Source organism: Podarcis erhardii (genome assembly GCF_964252035.2).
Source record: "Podarcis erhardii genome assembly, chromosome: 15".
In the NCBI taxonomy this organism is placed as follows: Eukaryota; Metazoa; Chordata; class Lepidosauria; order Squamata; family Lacertidae; genus Podarcis; species Podarcis erhardii.
This window is the reverse complement of record NC_138505.1, coordinates 9,105,876-9,129,840: the sequence shown is the minus strand read 5'-3', so window position 1 is coordinate 9,129,840 and position 23,965 is coordinate 9,105,876. Positions and strand designations below refer to the sequence as shown.

At 47.8% G+C, this 23,965-nt stretch overlaps 1 protein-coding gene across 1 annotated transcript in view; it reads right to left on the bottom strand.

The window, feature by feature from the left end:
• Window positions 1–3,200: 3,200 nt before the first annotated feature.
• CHRNB2 (cholinergic receptor nicotinic beta 2 subunit) overlaps window positions 3,201–23,965 on the bottom strand; it is a 35,671-nt gene continuing 14,906 nt past the window's right edge. The window contains exons 2-6 of the mRNA XM_081841128.1: window positions 20,863–21,008; window positions 16,759–16,803; window positions 16,220–16,329; window positions 12,503–13,517; window positions 3,201–4,603 (exon numbers count right to left, since the gene is read on the bottom strand). Of these exons, the coding sequence (XP_081697254.1) occupies window positions 4,433–4,603; window positions 12,503–13,517; window positions 16,220–16,329; window positions 16,759–16,803; window positions 20,863–21,008 (1,487 nt within the window). The 3' untranslated portion in view covers window positions 3,201–4,432. The remainder of the gene's footprint in view (window positions 4,604–12,502; window positions 13,518–16,219; window positions 16,330–16,758; window positions 16,804–20,862; window positions 21,009–23,965) is intronic.

Here is a 23,965-nt window from a genome sequence, read left to right as displayed (position 1 = left end):
ACTCCTCCTCTTACCTTTCTGTTTAATTCAGAATTCTGCCTTTGGAGCCACTACAACATTTACCCATTGCACCGCCAGGTTATGGTATAATTTTTTTTGGGGGGGGGTTAATTGGCGGGGGGGTGTATGTGTAATAATTTCCCCTCTCCCCAAATCTTTGGAATGCTGTTGAATTCGCCTTGTTCCCAGCGAGACAGCCCAGCCTTTCTGAGGTCATTCTAAGCTAAAACCGCACAGCTCCCCCACATTCTCCCAAACTCCTTTCCTCCCTCTTCTGTGTTGACACCTGCTGTCGTGAGAGCCAGCCAGACTCACCTTAATTTTTAATATTAAAAGGCACGGAGGAGCAAATATGTCCTAGCTGTAGTCTCCGCGGCAGCCCAGCCTAGAAACATACCACCGGGTCTCTATGAATGTTTAAATATGGGATCACCACTTCTAACACCTCAGAATTCCCACGCTCCCCCTTTCTTTTAAGTTCCTAGTCCTCAATTTTTAAATATATGTATATAAAACTCCAGTTCCAAGCTGTTGGCTGCTATGGAGTCGGCAGTGGTTTGTCTTATTTGTGGAATCCTTCCCCTTGATGTTCCAAGCAGCCTTTGTTTTTCGTTTTTCGTTTTCTAAAGGTGCATTTGAAATGCAAAGGATCCCAGCCGGGAGAGGCTTTTGGGATTTTTTTTGCCCCCCACCAGCTTTTCTCCTCCCCATCAGTTACGTCTGGGCAGTTGCTGTAGTGGAATTAACTGGGGAGAGCTCTCTTTATGCAAACTCTTTTTCTGTCGAAAGGCGGCAGCCTCTCCTCCAGCCCTCATCCCCCCCATCCTCATTACGCACAGTTCATTTCCTTCCTTAGTTGCGAAGGCGCTGGCGAGCAAATAATAATAAAAAACAGATGTAAATTTATTCAAGGCAAATCTTGATCCTTCTCCCACCACTATTGTAATTCAGGTTATTTTCCTCCCCTCCCCCCCTTTTTTTGGCAAGTCTGCTTTTAATTGCCCCTCTAGATACCATCGTTTGACAACTGAAGTCATCACATTCCGCCTGAAAATAATGATAATAAAAAAAAGGTTTTCTGTATTGGTTTCGCTGGTGTGATTCTTTTTTTCTTTTCCCAGGAGGGAGGAGGTAAAGCAAGCATCTTTGGGGGTTTTTTTGTTCCTATTTTTTTTGGGGGGGGCACCATCTCCCATGAGATTCTCTAAGGCGGGAGGGGGGATCTTTGTACTTAATTTCATGCATTTGGGAAGGAGGGTGGGGGAAGAAGCTGAAATGGCCGGGGGGGAGGAGAGCAGGGGGAGCCAAGACCTCTGCAAGCAATCGCTTTGTTACCTGGGCAGAAGCAGCCTTTTCCATGAAGGAGAGTCTCCTCCTCCATCATTCTGCCCGGACACTGAGGTCCAGCGCCGAGGGCCTTCTGGCGGTTCCCTCGCTGCGAGAAGCCAAGTTACAGGGAACCAGGCAGAGGGCCTTCTCGGTAGTGGCACCCGCCCTATGGGACGCCCTCTCACCAGATGTCAAAGAGAAAAACAACTACCAAACTTTTAGAAGACATCTGAAGGCAGCCCTGTTTAGGGTAGCTTTTAATGTTTGATGTATTACGGTATTTTAATATTTTTTTGGAAGTCGCCCAGAGTGGCTGAAGAAACCCAGCCAGATGTGTGGGGTATAAATAATTATATATATATATATATTTATATTTTGGGGGCTGTGAGGAGGGCTTCCAGGTCCCAAGCCCTGTTCTGTGGACTCTGTTACGTAGGGTTGCCGTATCTTGAAGGGCAAAAAAGAAGACAGCTCGACCAAGGAAAGAGGTGTTTGTGCAGAACAACCTGAGCCCACGCTGCTGCTGGCCTGAGTGGAAACAGGACCCCAGCTCCTACCTACCTGATATTCACCACGACGGCCTCACTTCACTGCAGCGCTTCTGCTGCTGGGACATAGCGCCCTCTTGAGCAGGTGCATGCCACCCCCCAAAAAACAAAAGAAGCCTACCCCACCCCAAAATAAAAAAAAACCTCCAAATCCAGACATTTCCTTAAAAATGCAAAAATCCCCCCAAATTACTATTATTACTATTATTACTATTCTTCTTCTTCTTCTTCTTCTTCTTATTATTATTATTCATTCATACCCCACCCATTTGGCTATTATTATTCATTCATACCCCACCCCTACCCTCTGGGTAGCTCCCAACAGAATATTAAAAAGAATATTAAAAACACGATAAAACCTCAAACATTAAAAACTTCCCTAAACAGGGCTGCCTTCAGATGTCTTCTAAAAATCAAACAGTTGTTTATTTCCTTGACATCTGATGGGAGGGCGTTCCACAGGGTGGGCACCACTACCGAGAAGGCCCTACGCCTGGTTCCCTATAACCTCACTTCTCGCAATGAGGGAACCACCAGTAGGCCCTCGGAGCTGGACCTCAGTGTCCGGGTAGAACGATGGGGGTGGAGACGCTCCTTCGGGTATACTGGGCCGAGGCTGTTTAGGGCTTTCAAGGTCAGCACCAACACTTTGAATTGTGCTCGGAAACGTACTGGGAGCCAATGTAGGTCTTTCAAGACCGGTGTTATGTGGTCTCAGCGGCCACTCCCAGTCACCAGTCTAGCTGCCGTATTCTGGATTAGGAATAGTTTGCAGGTCACCTTCAAAGGTAGCCCTTATTACTATTATCTGTGGATTAAACAGGATGTTGGTTTGGCCTTCACAGTTTAGAAGACATCTGAAGGCAGCCCTGTTTAGAGAAGTTTTTAATGTCTGACATTTTAATGTATTTTTAATCTTTCGTTGGAAGCCGCCGAGAAACCCAGCCAGATGGGCGGGGTACAAATAATAAGTTGTTGTTGTTGTTGTTGTTGTTGTTGTTACAGTGGTACCTCGGGTTACAGACGCTTCAGGTTACAGACTCCACTAACCCAAAAATAGTACCTCAGGTTAAGAACTTTGCTTCAGGATGAGAACAGAAATTGCGCAGCGGCAGCAGGAGGCCCCATTAGCTAAAGTGGTGCTTCAGGTTAAGAGCAGTTTCAGGTTAAGAATGGACCTCCTGAACGAATTAAGTACTTAACCCGAGGTACCACTGTATTATTATTATTATTATTATTATTATTATTATTATTATTATGCAGGATAGGGGACCTCCCCCGCCCGCAACCCCGAAATGTGCTTAAAAAACAACCACTCGCACACAGCTGAACCGAAAGAAGGAATCTCTCCCATCTATGTGACCTATTTTATTGGTATTGCGGTGTCAGCGTTTGGCTTTTCAGGAGCAGAGGAGGACAGGGCCAGGAAGACACACCCAATGGCTCTGTGGGGGGAAACTGGTCTCTCTACCGAGGCTGCTGGTGATGGCCCAGAGTGGAAGACCCCTCCTGAACCGGACCCTGGGTGGCTGGAGCACCAGTCTACGCTCCATCTCCTCTGGCCACAAACACACATATTGTTAGGAGAGGTGGCCCTGGCATCAGTCTGTCCTGAGAGATCCTGAGAGTCCCTTCTTCTCACAGGGTTGCCACCTGACCTTGTGGACGTATTGGTCAAGTGTCACGGGTGGTTCGAGGAGCCCCCCTGCAAAATGTCCTTTTTTTCTGCCAAGCTCTCCCCACCCCACACCTCTCCCCGCCGAGGGTTGCGCCCCAAGGTGGCCTTCCAATCTGCAGCTGCTCCTCAAAGATGGAGTGTGTAGATGTGGATATTTAATTGTATATAGACACATAGATGATGATGATTTTTTCCCTGAGTTGGGAGCTGGTTCCCCGTAATTGGCACAAGCCAGGGGGTATGGGGTGGGGGGGGGCAGGGAGAAAGCTGTAGTCCGTATCCAAAATGCCCTCGAGGCTGCAAGACCCTCACTGCCCCCCTGTGCCCCATAACGCATCCAGACAGCCGTCCAGGAACTTGATCTCAGCATCTTGGAAGGAACGGACTCCTCCTGGCTGCTTGGAACTGACACCGCTCATCAATGGGAATGGAGGAAGCTGCCTAAAATACACAGATCAGACAGCCAGGCCTGACCCTGCTGCAACCTTTTCCACCACCCTTTTTTTTTTTAAGTGGGGAAGCCGGGGATTGAACCTAGGACCTTCCGCATGCAAAGCAGGTGCTCTACTGTTGAGCTACCATATCATCCTGGCAGCCTGGAAGAAACCAACCTATTCCAGTATTGTTGTTTGGCTCTGGCCCGCTTCTCTGCAAGCAAGGCTCTGTTCTCAGTACTGAAGCTTGGCAGACAGCAGGGGAAAGGGCCCACAATCCCATATTGAGCGCGCCTTAGGCCGGCGTCCGTAAAAGTAGGGATTCAGTAGGGTGTCTCTCTGTCCCGCTCCATCTCCCTCCCTCCTCCCTCCCTCTCTCTTTAATCTTCCTTGACCCGCCTCTCTCCGCTCAGGTTGGCCAAGGAGAAGGGTGAGCCCAGATGCTACTTGGAGCCGGAACCACCGTGGTTGATCTGCAAGAGGGAGTTGGTGGCATAGTTCTGGAAGAGAGGCTGCAGGAACATGCCGATAGTGCCAAAGACGCAGACAAAGACGAAGATCCACAGGAAGAGGCGGTCGATCACCATGGCAACGTACTTCCAGTCCTCGCTCACCTGGGGAAAGGGCAAGGATACGGACGGACGTTAGCACCTGTCAGCTAGAACCCTTTACGGCTTGGCAAGCACCTGTTGTGTGGGGGCCCACTTGCGAGGCCCACTCCCAAGCAAACGGGTGCCAGATCGAGATGAGATGAGATATAAAAGATAATAAAATAAAATAAAATAAAATAAAATAAAATAAAATAAAATAAAATAAAATAAAATAAAATAAAATAAAATAAAATAAAATAAAATAAACAGAAAGCCCAGTCAGGGCTGTCTTAAGATTATGCAGTGTGCTGGGGTGCAAAGATCCACCCAGCGCCCCCCCCCCCCGTTGCCCAGGGTTATTGCATTATTGTATACAGTGGTACTTCAGGTTACATACGCTTCATGTTACAGACCCGGCTAACCCAGAAATACTGCTTCAGGTTAAGAACTTTGCTTCAAGATGAGAACAAAAATTGTGCAGAGGCCCCATTGGCTAAAGTGGTGCTTCAGGTTAAGAACAGTTTTCAGGTTAAGAACGGACCTCCGGGACGAATTAAGTTCTTAAGCTGAGGTACCACTGTAATTATATGATCGTTGTCTAATCTTAGGGACGTATGAGGGGGCATTTCTGTGACTGTCTTGAAGGGACCCTGCATTTGAATTTGCCCCCAGACTCCTGGTCAGGCCCCTTCCTGCTTCCTTGCAGCCAGTCCAATGGCTAGCCCTGGCTGTTAGCTTTCTCCTTCTGGGTCTCAGTTTTGCTCTTGTAGAACAGAGCAGATAGGAAGAGCAGAAGCAATTGGCCTTGCCTGCCATGGCTCTGGCGCCACCTGCTGTTGATTTTCTTCTTCCTTCTTCTTTGGCAATCACTCATAGCTGAGTAAGACTGTCTCCCATAAACACGGTTTTAACAGTGAGTCCGTAAGCGACTGTGGAGGCCAGTTCTGGATCCACACAGCCTTCCACAGTGGGGACATAAGTTCCCGGGCCCGAGTTCATCACGGTGAGGTTTGCCAAACGTGCCTTCCTCTTAGCACGTTTCTCCCTTTTGTCCTGAGTTCGAATGTCTTCAAAGTCCATGACCACCTTTGGCAAAGGCTGTTCTCCAATCAGAGCACCTGCAGGCCAGTGTTTCCCAATTGTTGGTGTCTATACTACTTTTTTAGGGATGCGGGTGGCGCTGTGGGTTAAACCACAGAGCCTAGGACTTGCCGATCAGAAGGTCAGCGGTTTGAATCCCCGCGATGGCGTGAGCTCCCGTTGCTTGGCCCCTGCTGCTGCCAACCTAGCAGTTCGAAAGCACATCAAAGTGCAAGTAGATAAATAGGTACTGCTCCGGTGGGAAGGTAAACGGCGTTTCCATTCGCTGCTCTGGTTCGCCAGAAGCGGCTTAGTCCTGCTGGCCACATGACCCGGAAGCTGTACGCCGGCTCCCTCGGCCAATAAAGCAAGATGAGCGCTGCAACCCCAGAGTCGTCTGCGACTGGACCTAATGGTCAGGGGTCCCTTTACCTTACTTATACTACCTTTATTTTTGGTCCGATGCCCTAACAGTCCCAATGAGTACCAGCCACCACAATTATTAGTGGGGTTTTTTTTTTTTTTTTTACAATTTCAAATGTTGCACGCCCCTCCCCAACCCCCAGAGAATCCTAAGTGGGGTGTGTGTTGCTAATTCTCCTTTTGTGATTTTTAGCCTCCTTCCCTTCCTCCCACAGAACCTGTTCCTGGGGAGAGGCAAGACCTGCTTAAATATTTTAAAGAGCAGACTGTTTAGCCTGCTTTTAAAAATGGTTTCAGCTCGGGTTCCCCTCCTCCCTCTTTCTTTCTTTTTTTTTTTTTTTTGTAATGCTGGTTTTAATTACTGCTTTTGTTTTAGGAAGTTTTTTTTGCTAATTTTGCAAACTGCCTTCAAACCGATGGTGAAAAGCAGAATAGTAAAGTTAGCATTAAACAAAAACAACAATAGAGTTGCCTGTGTTGATTGCACCCTTTACAGTTGTGTTAGGTAAAGGTAAAGGGACCTCTGACCATTAGGTCCCGTCACGGACAACTCTGGGGTTGCGGCACTCATCTCGCTTTATTGGCCGAGGGAGCCAGCGTACAGCTTCCGGGTCATGTGGCCAGCGTGACTAAGCCGCTTCTGGCGAACCAGAGCAGCGCACGGAAACGCCGTTTATCTTCCTGCCAGAGCAGTACCTATTTATCTACTTGCACTTTGACGTGCTTTCGAACTGCTAGGTTGGCAGGAGCAGGCACTGAGCAACGGGAGCTCACCCCATGGCGGGGATTTGAACAGCCAACCTTCTGATTGGCAAGCCCTAGGCTCTGAAATGACAGCTCCCCGAAGGCTATCTGAAGCCTGGTTTGCTGGCAAACCAGGAAAGTCCTTCAGGTTTCTGCTCTAGGTCAATTTTATCTTCATTCTCATGAGGGCTAGAGCCCTGGATATGCTTTTAAATGAAAGCTGGGTTTCCAAGGCTTCTAAATTCTCTGTATGGGCCATACGTGTACCGGGAGAATGGGGAGGGAGTCTCAAACACAGTACACAGAGGATATACTCGTCCTCAGCTCCAGCTCAGCTTCCAATTATATTTAAGTGTGCAATCTCTCATGGACCCATGTTTACATGGGGTTTTTAAGATTTATTTTTTGAAGTATGCCAGTTCTCAAGGGTGAGACCCAAATCCTTTGCCAGGAAAAAGCAAGAAGCCTGGGAACTTTGTGCCAAAAGGAATATTTGCTTATTGTTCACTTCTCATTGCCCACAAGAGTGTCTTTAAAGCCTCAGAGAGTTTTATTCTATTAAGTAGGTTATATGGAAATTTGTAAAATGCAAATCATAAAGGCTGGCTCAGGAATGGAGAGCCTTCTTTCTCCCTAAGGGCCGCATTCTGGGGGCCATACACACCAGTGATGAGCAGGGCAAAAATTGGGCAGAGTGCTAAATCTAAGTTTTATCTTTGCACTATAAGGTAAAGGTAAAGGGACCCCTGACCATTAGGTCCAGTCGTGCCTGACTCTTGGGTTGTGGCGCTCATCTCGCTTTATTGGCCGAGGGAGCCGGTGTACAGCTTCCGGGTCATGTGGCCAGCATGACTAAGCCGCTTCTGGAGAAACCAGAGCAGCGCACGGAAACGCCGTTTACCTTCCCGCCAGAGCGGTACCTATTTATCTACTTGCACTTTGACGTGCTTTCGGACTGCTAGGTTGGCAGGAGCAGGGACCGAACAACGGGAGCTCACCCCATTGCAGGGATTCGAACTGCCGACCTTCTGATTGGCAAGTCCTAGGCTCTGTGGTTTAACCCACAGTGCCACCCGCGTCCCTCCAGTAGTTCCCAGCAACTGGTATTCAGAAGCATTCCTGCCTTTGACTGCGGGTGACGAAGGGAGAGTCTCTCCAGCCTCCCCCCCCCCAAATCAGTGCTCAACTGGCTTGGCCCCAAACCTGCAGCCTCAGAGCGCAGCCTGGGGCAGTGACATCACTCTGCTGCTGTTCCAGGTTCCCCTTCCTCTCGGTTCCTATGGCAACTGCTTCATACTTGACACCTCCCTGGTCCAGTGGGCATACAGCATCTCCTTCTGCAAATAGTTTCTGGCAAGGCTACCAGATCAGATGAATGATTTGCTTTGGTGAGGAAGGCGGGGCTAGCTTTGACCCATTGCTCTCTGGCCACAGATCGATGGGGGAAGGACTTGGACAAATGCCCAAAACAACCCCAGCACCCTTTGTAATGTTTTATTATGTTTTTATGTATGTTGGAGGCTGTCCAGTGTGGCTGGGGCAACCCAGTCAGATGGGCAACGTACAAATTATTATTATTATTATTATTATTATTATTATTATTATTATTATTACAGTGGTACCTCGGGTTAAGTACTTAAATCGTTCTGGAGGTCCGTTCTTAACCTGAAACTGTTCTTAACCTGAAGCACCACTTTAGCTAATGGGGCCTCCTGCTGCCTCCATGCCGCCGGAGCACGATTTCTGTTCTCATCCTGAAGCAAAGTTCTGAACCCGAGGTAATATTTCTGGGTTAGCAGAGTCTGTAACCTGAAGTGTCTGTAAGCTGAAGTGTATGTAACCTGAGGTACCACTGTAGTATTATTATTATTATTATTATTATTATTATTATTATTATTTCACCAGCAAAGCAGCAGACCTCCAAGAAATAAAAGTCTGTTTCTCCCGACTTCTCTCTCTCTGTCTCTCTCTCCCTTACATCCATATCTCACTGCACATGAATTTTTCATGCGCCTTCAGCACAGGAATCCAGCCGAGCAGAAGGGAAATATTGATTCTGGAGCTCGCCGGTGTCTCAGTTGGAGAACACAGCTGCCCTGCACTCGGAGGTGGGGAACAGGTCAGTAAAGGACAGGATATTCTGACTCATTGCTTGGCAAAGGAGAGGCGGCAGGGAGATGGGGAAGAAGCAAGGAAGAGTTGTGTCTCCCCCAGGAAACATCCAAGGGATGAGAAATTGCCACAGCCTTTTTCTAAAAAAAAACCCCAAACAAACAGTGCATCATGTTTCAGGAGGTGATGATTCGAGATATGGCGGGGAAAGCTTTGTAAGAAGTGCCCTGACTGATCAGAACGAAGCGTCGAGTTATACAGTGGTTCCTCGGGTTACAGACGCTTCAGGTTACAGACTCCGCTAACCCAGAAATAGTACCTCGGGTTAAGAACTTTGCTTCAGGATGAGAACAGAAATTGTGCGGTGGCAGCGGGAGGCCCCATTAGCTAAAGTGGTACCTCAGGTTAAGAACAGTTTCAGGTTGAGAACGGACCTCCAGAATGAATTAAGTTCTTAACCCGAGGTACCACTGTAATGTGTTCAGGCAGACATGTCCAAATCAAACCCTTAAAGGCAACCACTGAGTTTGTTCCCCAGCTACTGGAATTCAGAGATAGACTTTGCCTGAACAAGGAAGTTCTACATAGCTACCTTGGTAAGGTTACCAGACGTCCCTGTTTCCCAGGGACAGTCCCCAGATTTACAAGGCAGCCCCCTGACAAAATCCATCTATTCAATAGGAGTTGAAAAGTGTCCGTCCCGTCCCCCTCCGGATTCACTGAAAAAAATATGGTAACCTTATCCCAAGACCACACATTGAAAGCAATTGCAATACAGTGGTACCTCAGGTTAAGAACTTAATTCGTTCTGGAGGTCCGTTCTTAACCTGAAACTGTTCTTAACCTGAGGTACTGTTCTCATCCTGAAGCAAAGTTCTTAACCCGAGGTACTATTTCTGGGTTAGCGGAGTCTGTAACCTGAAGCGTCTGTAAGCTGAGGTACCACTGTACCACGTTAAATGCTCATGGCTCCGCTCCTTGCAAAGAATCCTGGGAACTGTAGTTTAAGGGTGCTGAGAGCTGTTAGGAAACTCCTGTGACCCGCAACGGCTACAATTCTCAGAGCTCCCTGGGGATGCAGGATTAGATAATAATAATTATTAATAATCTTATTATTAATACCCCGCCCATCTGATGGGTGATCAGCTTGGTCCAGCAGGGGCTCTTCCTATGTCTTTATATCAAAGACTGGCAGATTGGTTTTCACCCAGAAATCATTGCCACTGTATGTATATGTGGTAAAGAAATAAATTAGAAAGTGAGTTCCATCAGACATCTTGGGACTAAAGGATGCTGTCATGGAAGTTTTGGCTGAGATTCCTGGATTGTAGGCGGTTGGACCAGATGACCGCTCTCTGAAGCACCCACCCTCCTTTAAAAGGCGTTGGGGAAAACGTTGATGGGGGAGGCTTGCAGAAAACTGTGAGCAGAGGGGGCTGGAGGAGCTGCAAGGGAATAGGTGAGGGATAAAGGGGGGAATGGAAGTGGGGTTGGAGGAGTGAGCAGGGATGGCAGTGCTAGTATCCTACACACACACACACACATCAAGCTAGTAACTTTTCGTGGTGCGACTCATTGCAACACGTTGGGGATTAATATACACAGAACAATAAATATACATACTTTATCAAGCTTCTGAGAAATATACAAAACATTAAACAAAGCAAATCAGTCTCTTAAGCTTAAGCCAAGAAAGAGTATTCTCTATAAGGTTGAATTTCAATTTACGTATCAAGACTTTGAGATTAGACCACTGAAGAAGCCCGGAAAACTATCTTGGGAGTGTGCTCTCTGCAAGACCCAGTAAAAGGGCCCCATGGGGGGCAAACAGCAGCCTTTTGATTACTTGGACTGCTAGGGCGAAACAGGTGCAAAATCCTGGCACCCTGTCGTCTACAACTTCATTGTCTACAACTTTATTAACATCTATCTACAACTCCACCAGCATCTCTCGGTATTGTGAATAACACCGAACTGACCTTTTGTTGGTATCTTCATGAACTTATCTAAAAGACTGAGTTAAGCATTTGAAAACTCTATTGAAACCAGACAATATAAGTTCATCTTAGGCTGGGTAGTCCGCAAGTCTCTGTGGCTTTGTTTAATGTTTCGTATTTTTCTCAGAAGGCTGATAAAGTATGTATAATTATTGTTCTGTGTATATTAATCGCCAGCGTGCTGCATGCATGAGTCGCAGTACTTCTGTCAGCAGCACAGTTTGCATTTTTCTAGCATAGTAACTTTTCGTGGGCTTATTTCAGGCCCTCCAAGGGTCTCTATTTTCCAGGGATGGTCCTGATTTGCAGAAGCCGTCCCGGTTTCTGATTTGATCCCGGAATGTCCCACTTTCCCTTAGGATGTCCCTATTTTCATCGGAGAAATGTTGGGGGGTGTGGAGTTATGCGACCCTCCGAGCCAAGGAGATCAGTAACTATACAACCATTAGAAGACATCTGAAGGCAGCCCTGTAGAAATGTTTTTTATGTTTTTGTATGGTATGTTGAAAACCGCCCAGAGTGGCTGTGGCAGAACAGTCAAATGGGTGGGGAATTATTAGTATTCTTTTGGAATAGGATGCCCTTATCATCATCATCATCATCATCATTTATTTATGCACCACCGATCTGACTGGGTTTCCCCAGCCACTCTGGGCAGCTCCCAACAGAATATTAAAAACACAATAAAACCAACCAACAATATCCCCAAAGATAAGAAGAATACATTCCTCTATGTGAAAGCAGCGGCTAGATTACTAGTGGCAGAAAAATGGAATAGAGGAAAAATATTTCAGAATGGAGAATTAAGATCTGTGAATTTGTGGTGATGGCAAAATTAACGGCATCAATTAGGGGCTGCCCCAAGCAAAAAATTAAGAGAGAGTGGGAGTGTGTAGAGATATATATGAAAAAATATGGATATGGAAATTAAGTTTAACATAAACGTAAAAGGAAAGACTAGCAAGGCTACAAGATGATATTATAAAGGATATGACTATTAAGTGTAAATAACTGCTAACACAAGAAACTATAATACAAATGCTAATAAGATCTCACATGGGTGAGGAGAAGTCGGGTGGCGGGGAGGGGTGGTATTTGGAAAATCATTGAGAATGTGATATAAAAGTAAAATTATTGTGTTTGTAATTTGAATTATTTCGAATGATTGTGGTTATAAGTTTTTGCTTCTTTTTCTGTCACAAAAACTTTAAATAAAAAAATTAATAAAAACACAATAAAACATAAAACATTAAAAGCTTTCCTAAACAGGACTGCCTTCAGATGTCTTCTAAAAGTCAGACAGTTGTTTATTTCCTTGACATCTGACGGGCGGGTGCCACTACCGAGAAGGCCCTCTGCCTGGTTCCCTGTAACCTCACTTCTCACAGTGAGGGAACCACCAGAAGGCCCTCAGAGCTGGACCTCAGTGTCCGGGCAGAATGATGGGAGTGGAGATGCTCCTTCAGAAAAAGGTTTTGGCAGGTATGTTATTTACAAGATTGACTTAAGGCCACAAAGCCCCCCACCCCCACCCTGCCCTCAAGCCCCTTCCCTTCCAGACACTCACACTCTGGTCATCGTCTTCGCTCTTCATATGATCCGCGATGAAGCGTACTCCGTCCACCGCCTCCTCCAGGCCGCAGCAACAGGGGCCTGGCGGTGGCACCGTTTGACCCGGCCTGTCCCGGTAACCGTTGACTCCCGGCTCCGACGTTTCCGTAAAGGGCCTTCCCCCGCCATCACCGCCGCTCCCCGCCCCAAACTTCTTGACCGTGGACGGGTTGACGTAGCAAGTGCAGGACCTGGCTCCTTCGCGTAGGAAGAAGCTCCCGGTCGTCCGCTCCTGGTTCTGCCGCTTCTGGCGCAACCTCTGGCGGGCGCAGTTCTGCCGGGGCTGCTTCATGAAGAGGAGGGTGGGCAGCTTGTCCAGGAAGACCACCTTGACCCAGGGCGGCATGGTGTGGGTGGTGGGCGAGCGGTGGTGGACGTTCAACACGCAGACGCTGGTGACAATGGAGAAGGTCACCAAGACCATGGTGAACATTAGGTACTTGCCCACTAGCGGCACATCCAGCGATGTGGGCGGCACGATCTTGGAGATCAGAAGCAGGAAGACGGTGAGGGCCAAGAGGACCGAGATGCAGAGGGTCATCTTCTCGCCGCAGTCGGAAGGCAGGTAGAAGACCAGGATGGCTAGGGAGGTGATGAGGATGCAAGGGATGATGAGGTTGATGGTGTAGAACAGCGGCTTGCGGCGGATGATGAAGTCGTAGGTGATGTCCACGTAGGTGGAGTCATTGGGGTTCTCGTTGCGCCGTCCCGGCAGGGCGATGATGTCCCACTCCCCGCTGGGGGTGAAGTCGTCCAAGCTGGCCACCTCGCTCTTCAGCACCAGGTCGATCTCCGTCCGGTCGTAAGTCCACGAGCGGAACTTCATGGTGCAGTTCTGCTGGTCGAAGGGGAAGTGCTTCACCTCGATTTTGCAGGCACTCTTGTAGATGGCCGGAGGGAGCCAGAAGATGCTGCCGTCGTAGGAGACCACGGCGTTGGAGTAGAAGGACACCTCGTACATCCCGTCGGCGCTGGGGAAGGGGAGGGAAAAGGGGAAGCAATGCTCATTGTTGGTCTAGAACAGGGGTCAGCAACCTTTTCCAGCTGTGGGCCAGTCCCTCAAACCATGTAGTGGGCTGGACTATATTTTTTTGGGGGGTGGGAAATGAATGAAGTCCTATGCCCCACAAGTAACCCAGAGATGCATTTTAAATAAAAGGACACATTCTACTCATGTAAAAACACACTGATTCCCGGACCATCCGCGAGCCGGATTGAGAAGGCGATTGGGCCAGATCCAGCCCCCGGGCTTTAGGTTGCCTACCCCTGGTCTAGAAGGTGCATGTCTGGACTGGACTGGACTGGACTAGACTGGAGGCTGGACTGAGGAGGAATGGTGGGAGCTGCTGCCCCCTTCTCCTGAACCTTCCCAAGGGCAGGAGGACAGTATTGATTTAGAACAGTGGTTTGCAGAGGGGCATAGTCCAGAGGTGAAAAGCTGGGAAATACTGGGTGAGGAACAGCTAGAAGAGGAAACACCAGGAGGGAAACATCTGGCAGATTCAGTGTCCTTGGACAGCATTCCAGACCCCCCTTCACCTAGGACTAGACAGGCTCCAAGAGTGATAGAACAGAGAGCGCAGCGGCAACAAGCTCAGGTTACCCAACATAGGAGTGGCAAAGATTAATGGGGGCAGAGGAGGGGAAAACCTTTACTGGGAGCACCGCCATTTCTTGAGAGATATGCATTTCTTTGTCTCTCGCTGTGTTTATTAAAGAAACTAACTGGTAAGAACGCTCCTTTTGTTTGATCTGTTTATTCACTGCCACCAGGGGAGGGATCCGATTCTCCGAAGCCTGACGGTGCAGGTGCACAGATCAGAGCTCACACACCATGTGCACAGCCCTACCCATGCCATCAACACGTTCATCATAATGCAGGCCACCCGGACTCTGCCTTTTATTCTGTTTATGAATCGTGGCCCATAACATAGTTTGAAGCGCTTTCACAGTAGAAACCTCCACAGCCGAAACAATGAAAAGAAGAAAATTGGTCTATAAAACCACTTCCCTATATAAAAACAATTAAAAACTATTTAATGTTGGACTGGACGACCCTTGTGGTCCTTTCTTACTCTACAGTTCCATGCGGAAACCAGGGCTTTTGTTTCAGCCGGAACTCAGTTCCAGCATCTCTCAGGTGGGCGCCATTGCCATTCTAAGAGAACAAGGGAGGCATTCATGTTCCGTGGTGAGTTCCAGCACCTCTTTTTCTAGAACCAACTGCACTGGCTCCCGGTGGAGTACAGGGTCAGGTTTAAGGTGCTGGTTTTGACCTTTAAAGCCCTATGCGGCCTAGGACCCACGTACCTACGGGACCGCCTCTCCTGGTATGCCCCGCGGAGGACCTTAAGGTCCACAAATAACAACACTATGGTGGTCCCGAGCCTCAAGGAGGTTAGATTGGTTTCAACTAGGGCCAGGGCCTTTTCAACTCTGGCCCCGATCTGGTGGAACGCTCTGTCACAAGAGACTAGGGCCCTGCGGGACTTGACATCTTTCCGCAGGGCCTGCAAGACAGAGCTGTTCCACCTGGCCTTGGACTTGGTCTGACCCTTATGTTTCCCTCCACTTATTGTCTTGATTTATCAGCTATTTTAAAATGAGGCTACATTTTAAATTGCATTTTAACCTGTATTTCAAATTGGGTTTTTTCCCTCCCTCTCTTTCCCCCCTATTATGTTTTTACTGTGATTTTATTTTATTGGTGTTAGCCGCCCTGAGCCCAGCTCTGGCCGGGGAGGACGGGCTATAAATAATAATAATTATTATTATTATTATAAAAATCATTTCAGATCCAATAAACATACAGTTACTCTGTCTCTCACACATACACACTCACTCTCAGTCAAACATACACGTTCTCTCTCTCTATCTCCCTCTCTCACACACAAGCATGTTCCACTTTCTCACCTGCTTTTAAACTACCTCAATCCCTATCTAGCAGCAGGCAAGGTTTAAAACAAGTAGTGATGTATGGAAGTGAGAGCTGGACCATAAAGAAGGCTAATTGCTGAAGAATGGATGCTTTTGAATTCTGGTGCTGGAGGAGACTCTTGAGAGTCCCATGGACTGCAAGAAGATCAGCCCTGGGTGCTCACTGGAAGAACAGATCCTGAAGCTGAGGCTCCAATACTTTGGCCACCTCATGAGAAGAGAAGACTCCCTGGAAAAGACCCTGATGTTGGGAAAGATGGAGGGCACAAGGAGAAGGGGACGACAGAGGACAAGATGGTTGGACAGTGTTCTTGAAGCTACCAGCATGAGTTTGACCAAACTGCGGGAGGCAGTGGAAGACAGGAGTGCCTGGCGTGCTCTGGTCCAGGGGGTCACGAAGAGTCGGACACGACTAAGCGACTAAACAACAACAGGGAACCTTTGGCCCTCCAGATGTTGCTGAACTACACCTCCCATCACTGCTGCCCATGAGTCATGTTTGCTAGGGCTGATGGGAGTTGTAGTCAGCAACGTTTGGAAGGCCAAAGGTCCCCTACGCCTGGCTTTGAAAGCTCTCCTGACACCGCGGCATTGTGACAAGGAGGAAGGTGGGGCCAGGCGGGCCCCTCCAGGTGGTTCTGCAGTCCTAATACGACCCGTGAACTGCAGGTTCGCTACTGTCATCCCAGATCCACCAGCGTTAGACCCAGGACAAAGAATGCTGAGGTGCACCTACTTGTTGTAGAGCACAACATCTGGAAGCCAGATGTGTTTGGATGGCAGCCGCACCTTCTTCATGTCATCAAACTCCTCTGGGTTCCACGTAAGGCGATAATCCTCCCATTCCTGCAATGGGGAAAGAGAGAGAGAGATGGGGGGGTGCTAGACACAATCAGGATGGCCACATCCCCAAGGCTGACCTGAAGTCTCCACTTTTACCTCACCCCTTCCAGTTGGCAGGGGGAGGGCCTGAATCTCCAGGGGGGGGTGAGAGTGGCTTATTTTGGGATTTTTTAGTATTAAAAAGACTGTGCATGTGGCTTGCAAGGTTCTGTTAGGATATAGTTCCGTTCCACCTTAAAAGAAATAGGCATGACTGTTGTGTATCACATGCCTGTTTACTTCCAGCACAGGCTGGGAATGTCTGTTTGTATATTGCTATTGCTTTGCTCTTTTGTTGGACACGAAGGGAAGTAGACATGTTTTCCCTTTGTTCCTGAACTATGCTGAATAAACGCCTATAAATAATGCTTACACATGTCTCTGGCAACTTACCTGGGTCAGCCACACGTTGGTGGTCATGATCTGCTCCCGCTCGTGCTGTCAACAGAAGCAAAAGAAAAGGCATCAGAACAACAACAACAACAGCAACAATTTATTATTTATACGCCGCCCATCTGGCTGGGCTTCCCCAGCCACTCTGGGCGGCTTCCAACAAAATACAGTGGTATCTTGTTCCGGAGGTCCATTCTTAACCTGAAACTGTTCTTAACCTGGGGCACCACTTTAGCTAATGGGGACTCCTGCTGCCGCTGCACGATTTCTGTTCTCATCCTGAAGCAAAGTTCATAACCCAAGGTACTATTTCAAGGTTAGCGGAGTCTGTAACCTGAAGCGTATGTAACCCGGGGTACCACTGTATTAAAATACCGTAATGCATCAAACATTAAAAGCTTTCCTAAACAGGGCTGCCTTCAGATGTCTTCTAAAAGTCTGGTAGTTATTGAACTTCCGGGTCGGCGCCATCGCCGAATGGCGGACTCCCTCCGAGCTCCGGAGGGAGCCTGCACGGCAGGGGCTGGGTCCTACCGCACCGGCGATGCGGGGACCCTTAAAAACCACGGCCACGGGGGCCGTGGACATGGAGACTCGGCTGACACCGTTAGCGCCCTCCCGACTCGTGAAGGAGCCTTTTTAAAGGCTACGGATCGGGTGCCGGGGAGAAGCGTGGTGTTTTGAGTCCTCTGCTATCCCTGCCGTGCGAAGCCGCATGCCATTCGGCGGAGAGCGCTGGCTTTTTCCTTTGAAAATTCGGACCTAAAAGAACAACCCGTAAGTAATTGGAACTTGGACTAAAAAGAGGGACAAAAATTTTAAACATTTCGGAGCGAGCGGGGGAGGCGCAAAAAAGGAAGTCAGCCACCCCCTCCATTGTAGAAGGGTCAAAGCAAAGGATCTGATAACTAAGATCGGAGTAACATCATTTTGGCAAGTTTTTAACCTCACGAGTGAAGAATATGAGATTGAGTTGGAGGAGGAAAGTAGAATTCGGACTTAAAAACAACCCCCCCTGGAACCCCGGGAGCGATCGATGACGGAGTTTGGAGAGGAGAAAGGCAAGTTTTGACAGCTGTCAAAGAGCTGTCAAAGCGGAAAATAAGATAGAGACTATGTTACAAGGACTTTGCTGGTTATATTTGTTATAAATTGGATACAAATTGTTTTAAATAAGGATTATAAAGTTACTAGGGCTAATGGACGCGATCTGGAAGAGAACTCAGTTTTTGCAATCCACCTAGAGGAGCCGAGGGATATTACAAGTGGTTTTAGCTGGAAATTGGAACAGAACTGTTTATCTCCTGGGAAACTGCAGAAATGGAACATTATTATGACTACAGAGGCCACTACACCGAAGAAGACAATGGAATCATCTGTTGTGGAATGAAAGGAACTTGACGTAATGTTTTGTTTCTGAATAACAAGCCTCTGTAAAGGAACTAACTTTTGGAATTAGGACATTTGTGCAGGAAAACAGGGACAGAAAGAAATAGAAAGAGGAGTGTGATCAATAAGAACAACAAAATAACAAGAATTGGACCAAGTCAAAAGTGGGGACGTTTGGGACATCCAGATTTGACAAGCTTAAGGATTATAATTTGGAGTTTTTCACTCCTGGATATAAAAATCTGGATGGAAAAAATGGGCCTTTCTTTGAGACAGAATCCTTCCATGATTGGACATTCGAAACTAAAGAGGACTGGCAAAGGATTATGACTTAGAGAGACGTGGAAATATCGGACATTGAGGAACATTGGGAACGCAACCGGGAAAAGGGGGGGGGTGGGAAATGTGGAATCCAAAGGGCGTAAACTATGTTTTATTTAGGCTATATACATCTACATGGTATTCTAAAGTGGGGAACTCGTGGTGGGAATAAGCTGATTTTAGGGGAATGGAAAATAATGGTTTTTGTTTTTTTTTAAAAAAATTGGGTTAAGGATAACAAGTCTGAATTGAGGAGAAGAACTTGTTGAGATCATTTGAGAGATTTGGAATACAAGGGGGGGAGGGAAGGGGAAGTCCTGAAAGGATGTAATTGGAAAAAGATTTGAAATTGGATGTTTTATTAATTTGTAATTAATTGGAAAACTTTAATAAATATTATTCAAAAAAATAAAATAAAAGTCTGGTAGTTATTTTTCTCTTTGACATCTGATGGGAAGGCGTTCCACAGGGTGGGTGCCACTACTGAGAAGGCCCTGTGCCTGGTTCCCTGTAACTTGGCTTCTTGCAGTGAGGGAACCGCCAGAAGGCCCTCGGCGCTGGACCTCAGTGTCCGGGCAGAACGATGGGGGTGGAGACGCTCCTTCAGATATACTGGACTGAGGCCGTTTAGGGCTTTCAAGGTCAGCACCAACACTTTGAATTGAAGTGAAGAACACGAGAAGAGCCCACTGGGTCAAGCCAATAGCTAGTCCAGCGTCCTGTTCTCACATTGGCCAACCAGATGCGTGCAGCTCCTGTGCACAAAATCCACCCCCGCTCCTGCAGCTTCCAGCGACTGGTTCTAAGCAGCATTGCTGCCTTCAGTCGTGGAGGCATTGTGGCCAGTAGCTACTGATAGCTCCTGTCCAATCTTCTTTGAACACAAGCTCCAGCTCCCGGCAGCCAGCATGGCCAATGGTCAGAGGTGGTGGGAGTTGTAGCACCACAAGCTTTGGGGAGGACGACACCACATTATAGAGAGTACTTACATTATGATGGTTACTCGGTACAAGCAATGATCACCTTTCAAGATCTTGAGAAGCAGTTCCTCCTCTGGCGAAGAGGAAAGCCCCGGTCCAGTGGGGAAGGGGCGCAGGGACCAGGAGATACTGGGGTGAGCCTCAACACTGAGCCTGAGCAAAGTGGAGGGAAGGCAAGTACCCCTTTGCCAGCGCCCACTCTGCGCAGTAGGTTTCAGCGCAGAGAGGGGAGGAGAAGGATGGGGGTCACACGACTGTTATGCTGGGGGAGGTACAAGGACCGGCCTAGCGACTTAGCCGGACATGAACTTGTGATGCTCTTCACTGTAAATAGTTTACACTAATAATAAAGCCTGGAAAAGACAGGTTGGAGTCTTGCCTGTTTGCTCTCGAGCAACCACACCACCACCTGACATAAGCCAATGGTAGAAGAGGACCAGGAAAAATCCAAAAAGGAGAACCAACTCCTAAAGGTCTGGTCTGATCATCATAAGCAAGAGACCCCAAAATTATAAAGGAAAAGCACACCCTTACACGATTTGCAATGCCCTGCGAGCGAGCAAAAGGACAATTTATAGAAGAAAACATTCTAATAAATCAATTCTGGTCATTCCCGTCCTCAATCCAAGCTGAAATTTTAGAAAGACTAGAAACATTAAGAAACAGACTGGCTGGGAAAGACACATATAATGATACCAAGGTAAGGTAAAGGTAAAGGGACCCCTGACCATTAGGTCCAGTCGTGACCAACTCTGGGGTTGCGGCGCTCATCTCGCTTTACTGGCTGAGGGAGCCGGCGTACAGCTTTTGTATTATAGGAATCATGAGGCCAGCAGGACTAAGCTGCTTCTGGCAAACCAGAGCAGCACACGGAAATGCCGTTTACCTTCCCGCTGGAGAGGTACCTATTTATCTACTTGCACTTTGATGTGCTTTCGGACTGCTAGGTTGGCAGGAGCAGGGACCAAACAATGGGAGCTGACCCCATTGTGGGGATTGAACCGCCGACCTTCTGATCGGCAAGTCCTAGGCTCTGTGGTTTAACCCACAGCGCCACCCGTGTCCAATGATACCAAGGAGGATGACTTTAAAAAGGGCCAGATTTTCTCCAAAATGATTCCTACCCAGGAATATAACTCAGCAAGGTGAGAACTGTTCGACTGTGGAGCAGGCTCCCTCAGAACACGGACTCTCCTTTGAAGCACAGATTGGGTGGCCATCTGTCGGGGATTCCTTTGCTGCAATGCCCACCTTGCAGAGGGTTGGACTAGATGACCGTTGAGGTTCCTTCAAACTCTGCACTTCATTGAGCAGCTCCAGTGAGAAAGCTTCCTCCAGACTTACAGAAGACCTCTGCTTTGAGCAGCATTTTGAGCCGTTTGGCAGTTCCCACTTCCCCATCTTTGGTACGTACCACGCTGATGAGCTGGGCCAATGATACCATCAGCTGCACAGTGACCAACTCGGATCCATTGGTGGCCGGGCGGATCAGCTTGTTGTACCGTGACGGATCCAGGAGATGTTCTACCAGCCGCTCTTCCGTGTCTGTGCCCAGGGTCCCTGCGTGGAGGTGGAGAAGGAAGCAGGCAGAGTAAAGCAAACACCGTTCAGAACGAACACAGAGCATACGCACAACAAGGCAGACATTCCTACTGTAATGTACTGAGTTGAAGAGGATCCAGAATGCAGCAGTCTGATTGGTCCTAGAACAATAGGATCCAGAATGCAGCAGTCTGATTGGTCCACAGGAGCCACCCAATCCAGCTCCAGGTGGAAGTGAATCCGCAACCTGATTGGCCTACAGGAGAATTCCAGAATTAGCCAATCATGTGGGACCCACTGTGTAAATAATGTATATAAAGCAGACTGTTAAGTTGTGGGTGAACATATCAGACGACACAGCGATTTTCCAAACAGCTCTTGTTTATTCACAGGTCTTGTTTATTCACAGATTCTCCAAACAGCTCTTGTTTATTCACAGGTCAGAACAGAACTGAACTGAAGGGTTCAGTCAGCCTGCTTATATAGAGCTCCAGTACAACGTAACTGTAACAATTTTCTAAAACTATCCAATCTTCTAAAACTATCCAATCACTGAGCGTCACTTTCGATCCCTTATTTGCATAACTATCTACAGTATCCCCCTGCTGGCCCAGGGAGAGAACTTCAGTACATAACACAGACATTCTGCGGGAACTTCCATTCCTCCTCACCACTATGAGCTGAATAAAGAGCATGAAATCCACTATCGACTCCGAGTATATTTCACCTACTTATCTCTTTTCACCAGTGAGCCATACAGCTTCCTAAATCAGGATGTTCAGTGATTGGTATTCAGACACTGACTGCCTATTAATATGCAGGTTTCGTTGAGCTACCATGGCTGTATTCAATATCAGTAAGCCTCCCTCTCATTCAGTGTCTCCTCTTTTTAAAAAACTTTTTTTTTTTTTAAGATTAAAAGTTTACATTCACATATCAGACGTGCAACATGGAAATAAGATTCCAAGGAATCTCCTGGACTTCCCTCACCCCTTTGTGGGTCCTGTTGTTAATCACTTCCTCCGGCATCTTTTATAACAATCCACATCTTTTACATTTCCACTGTGTCCAAAATTCACCCTTAAACGACAAGTGATATTCCAATCCTAGTAACAATTTTAACTGTTTACAATGTTTTTTTAAGATAGGTTAGATAGATAGTTTATTCATTATGATCGGAGACCAGCTTATAAAACACACTTGGGGGTACAATCCAAGAAGGAAAACAAATATTTAAAACAATATAAAAGATAGGTTATACATTTCCCCCATTCCTTATTAAAATTTTGGTCTTCCTGTTTTCTTATTCTTCCGGTCATTTTAGCCATTTCCACACAATCCATCAACTTGATGAATCTGCTGTCCTTCTCTGGAAGGGACTTTCTCTTCTAGTTCCATCTCTTCTTCTAGTTCAGTGTTTCCAAAACTTTGGCCTCCAACTGTTGTTGGACTAGAACTCCCATCATCCCTAGCTAGCAGGACCAGTGGCTAGGGATGATGGGAGTTGTAGTCCAAAACCAGCTGCAGACTCAAGTCTGGGAAACAATAGCTTCCTTTTCCTCAAGACACCTTTCGGTCACATCTTGTCACAGAAACGGCCCTAAGCCAATGAAAATTTGTACGAAAAAGGACTATTTTGGGGAGGGATTCAGGGCTCCGTCCTGAATCTCTCTTTCTCTCTCTTTCTTCTCCATGAGGAGCTCCCTTGACCACAAGCAACAGCCTCTCAAGCAGGCTCGTTTCCAAGCCAGCTTCCTGATGGATAGCTAATCCCCAGGCATTCATGAGCCCATTTTGGCAGGCTGTTAAAATGTCACCAGCTCTTAGCTTGCTCAGAATTACAGCCTGCCCTGATCCAGCAGCCCTTGAGCAAAGCCAAGGCTGCAGCTGAGTAGGCATGGAGGCTGTGTGTGTCTTGCTCTGCCAGTCTCCGAATCCACCCATGGCACCAGAGCCAATAAGGACGCGGGTGGCTCTGTGGGTCAAACCACAGAGCCTAGGACTTGCCGATCGGAAGGTCGGCGGTTCAAATCCCTGCGACGGGGTGAGCTCCCGTTGCTCAGTCCCTGCTCCTGCCAACCTAGCAGTTCGAAAGCACGTCAAAGTGCAAGTAGATAAATAGGTACCGCTCCGGCGGGAAGGTAAACGGCGTTTCCGTGCGCTGCTCTGGTTCGCCAGAAGCGACTTAGTCATGCTGGCCACATGACCTGGAAGCTGTACGCCGGCTCCCTCGGCCAATAAAGCGAGATGAGCGCGCAACCCCAGAGTCGGCCACAACTGGACCTAAAGGTCAGGGGTCCCTTTACCTTACCAGAGCCGATGGTCAGTGGAGCTGGCTGGCTCGAATTTTGTCCCCTCTACCCTCCTCCTAAGACTAGGGAAGAGGAAGGTGACGGACAGTGTCACCCCATGAACTGGGAGTAAGTGCGAAGGCAGCCAGGTGCCTGAAGGCAGGCAGAAGTTGTTGAGGTAAAGCCTGAATCGACCAGCCTTCATCGTGGCTGCAGCATTATCTGAGTCACGTCCCACCTATGATTATCAGCTCTCTTTGTTTCTTTCTTCCTGGGCTCCTTTTGCCTTTAGCTGCTGGATAACAGGCTGAAAGCCAACAGGTCAAGCTGGACCTGGTGTGGTGGTACATAGCAAGGGCCACCAGCCAAATTTTCTGCCCAGCTGTCACCAAAGAGGCCTATTTCAAAAATCTCATTCCTAACTCTCCTCTGCACCTCCTTCTTCAACACGGCAATATTCTTGTCGTTCCTGTATGTTTGCCTATATCCCCACACTTGGTGTTGGTTGGGGTTTTGATGAGTTGAGTGTGTGTGCCTTTTAACTCTGAAAGCCCTTTTAGCCTCGCACACAAAGACCATTTAAAAACAACCACACGCCGTAAGGATGAGCGCAGCTAAAAGGAAGCCATCAGAAATACATTAAAACGGCAGTATAAATAGAATTTGAAAGGCCAGCTGCATCAG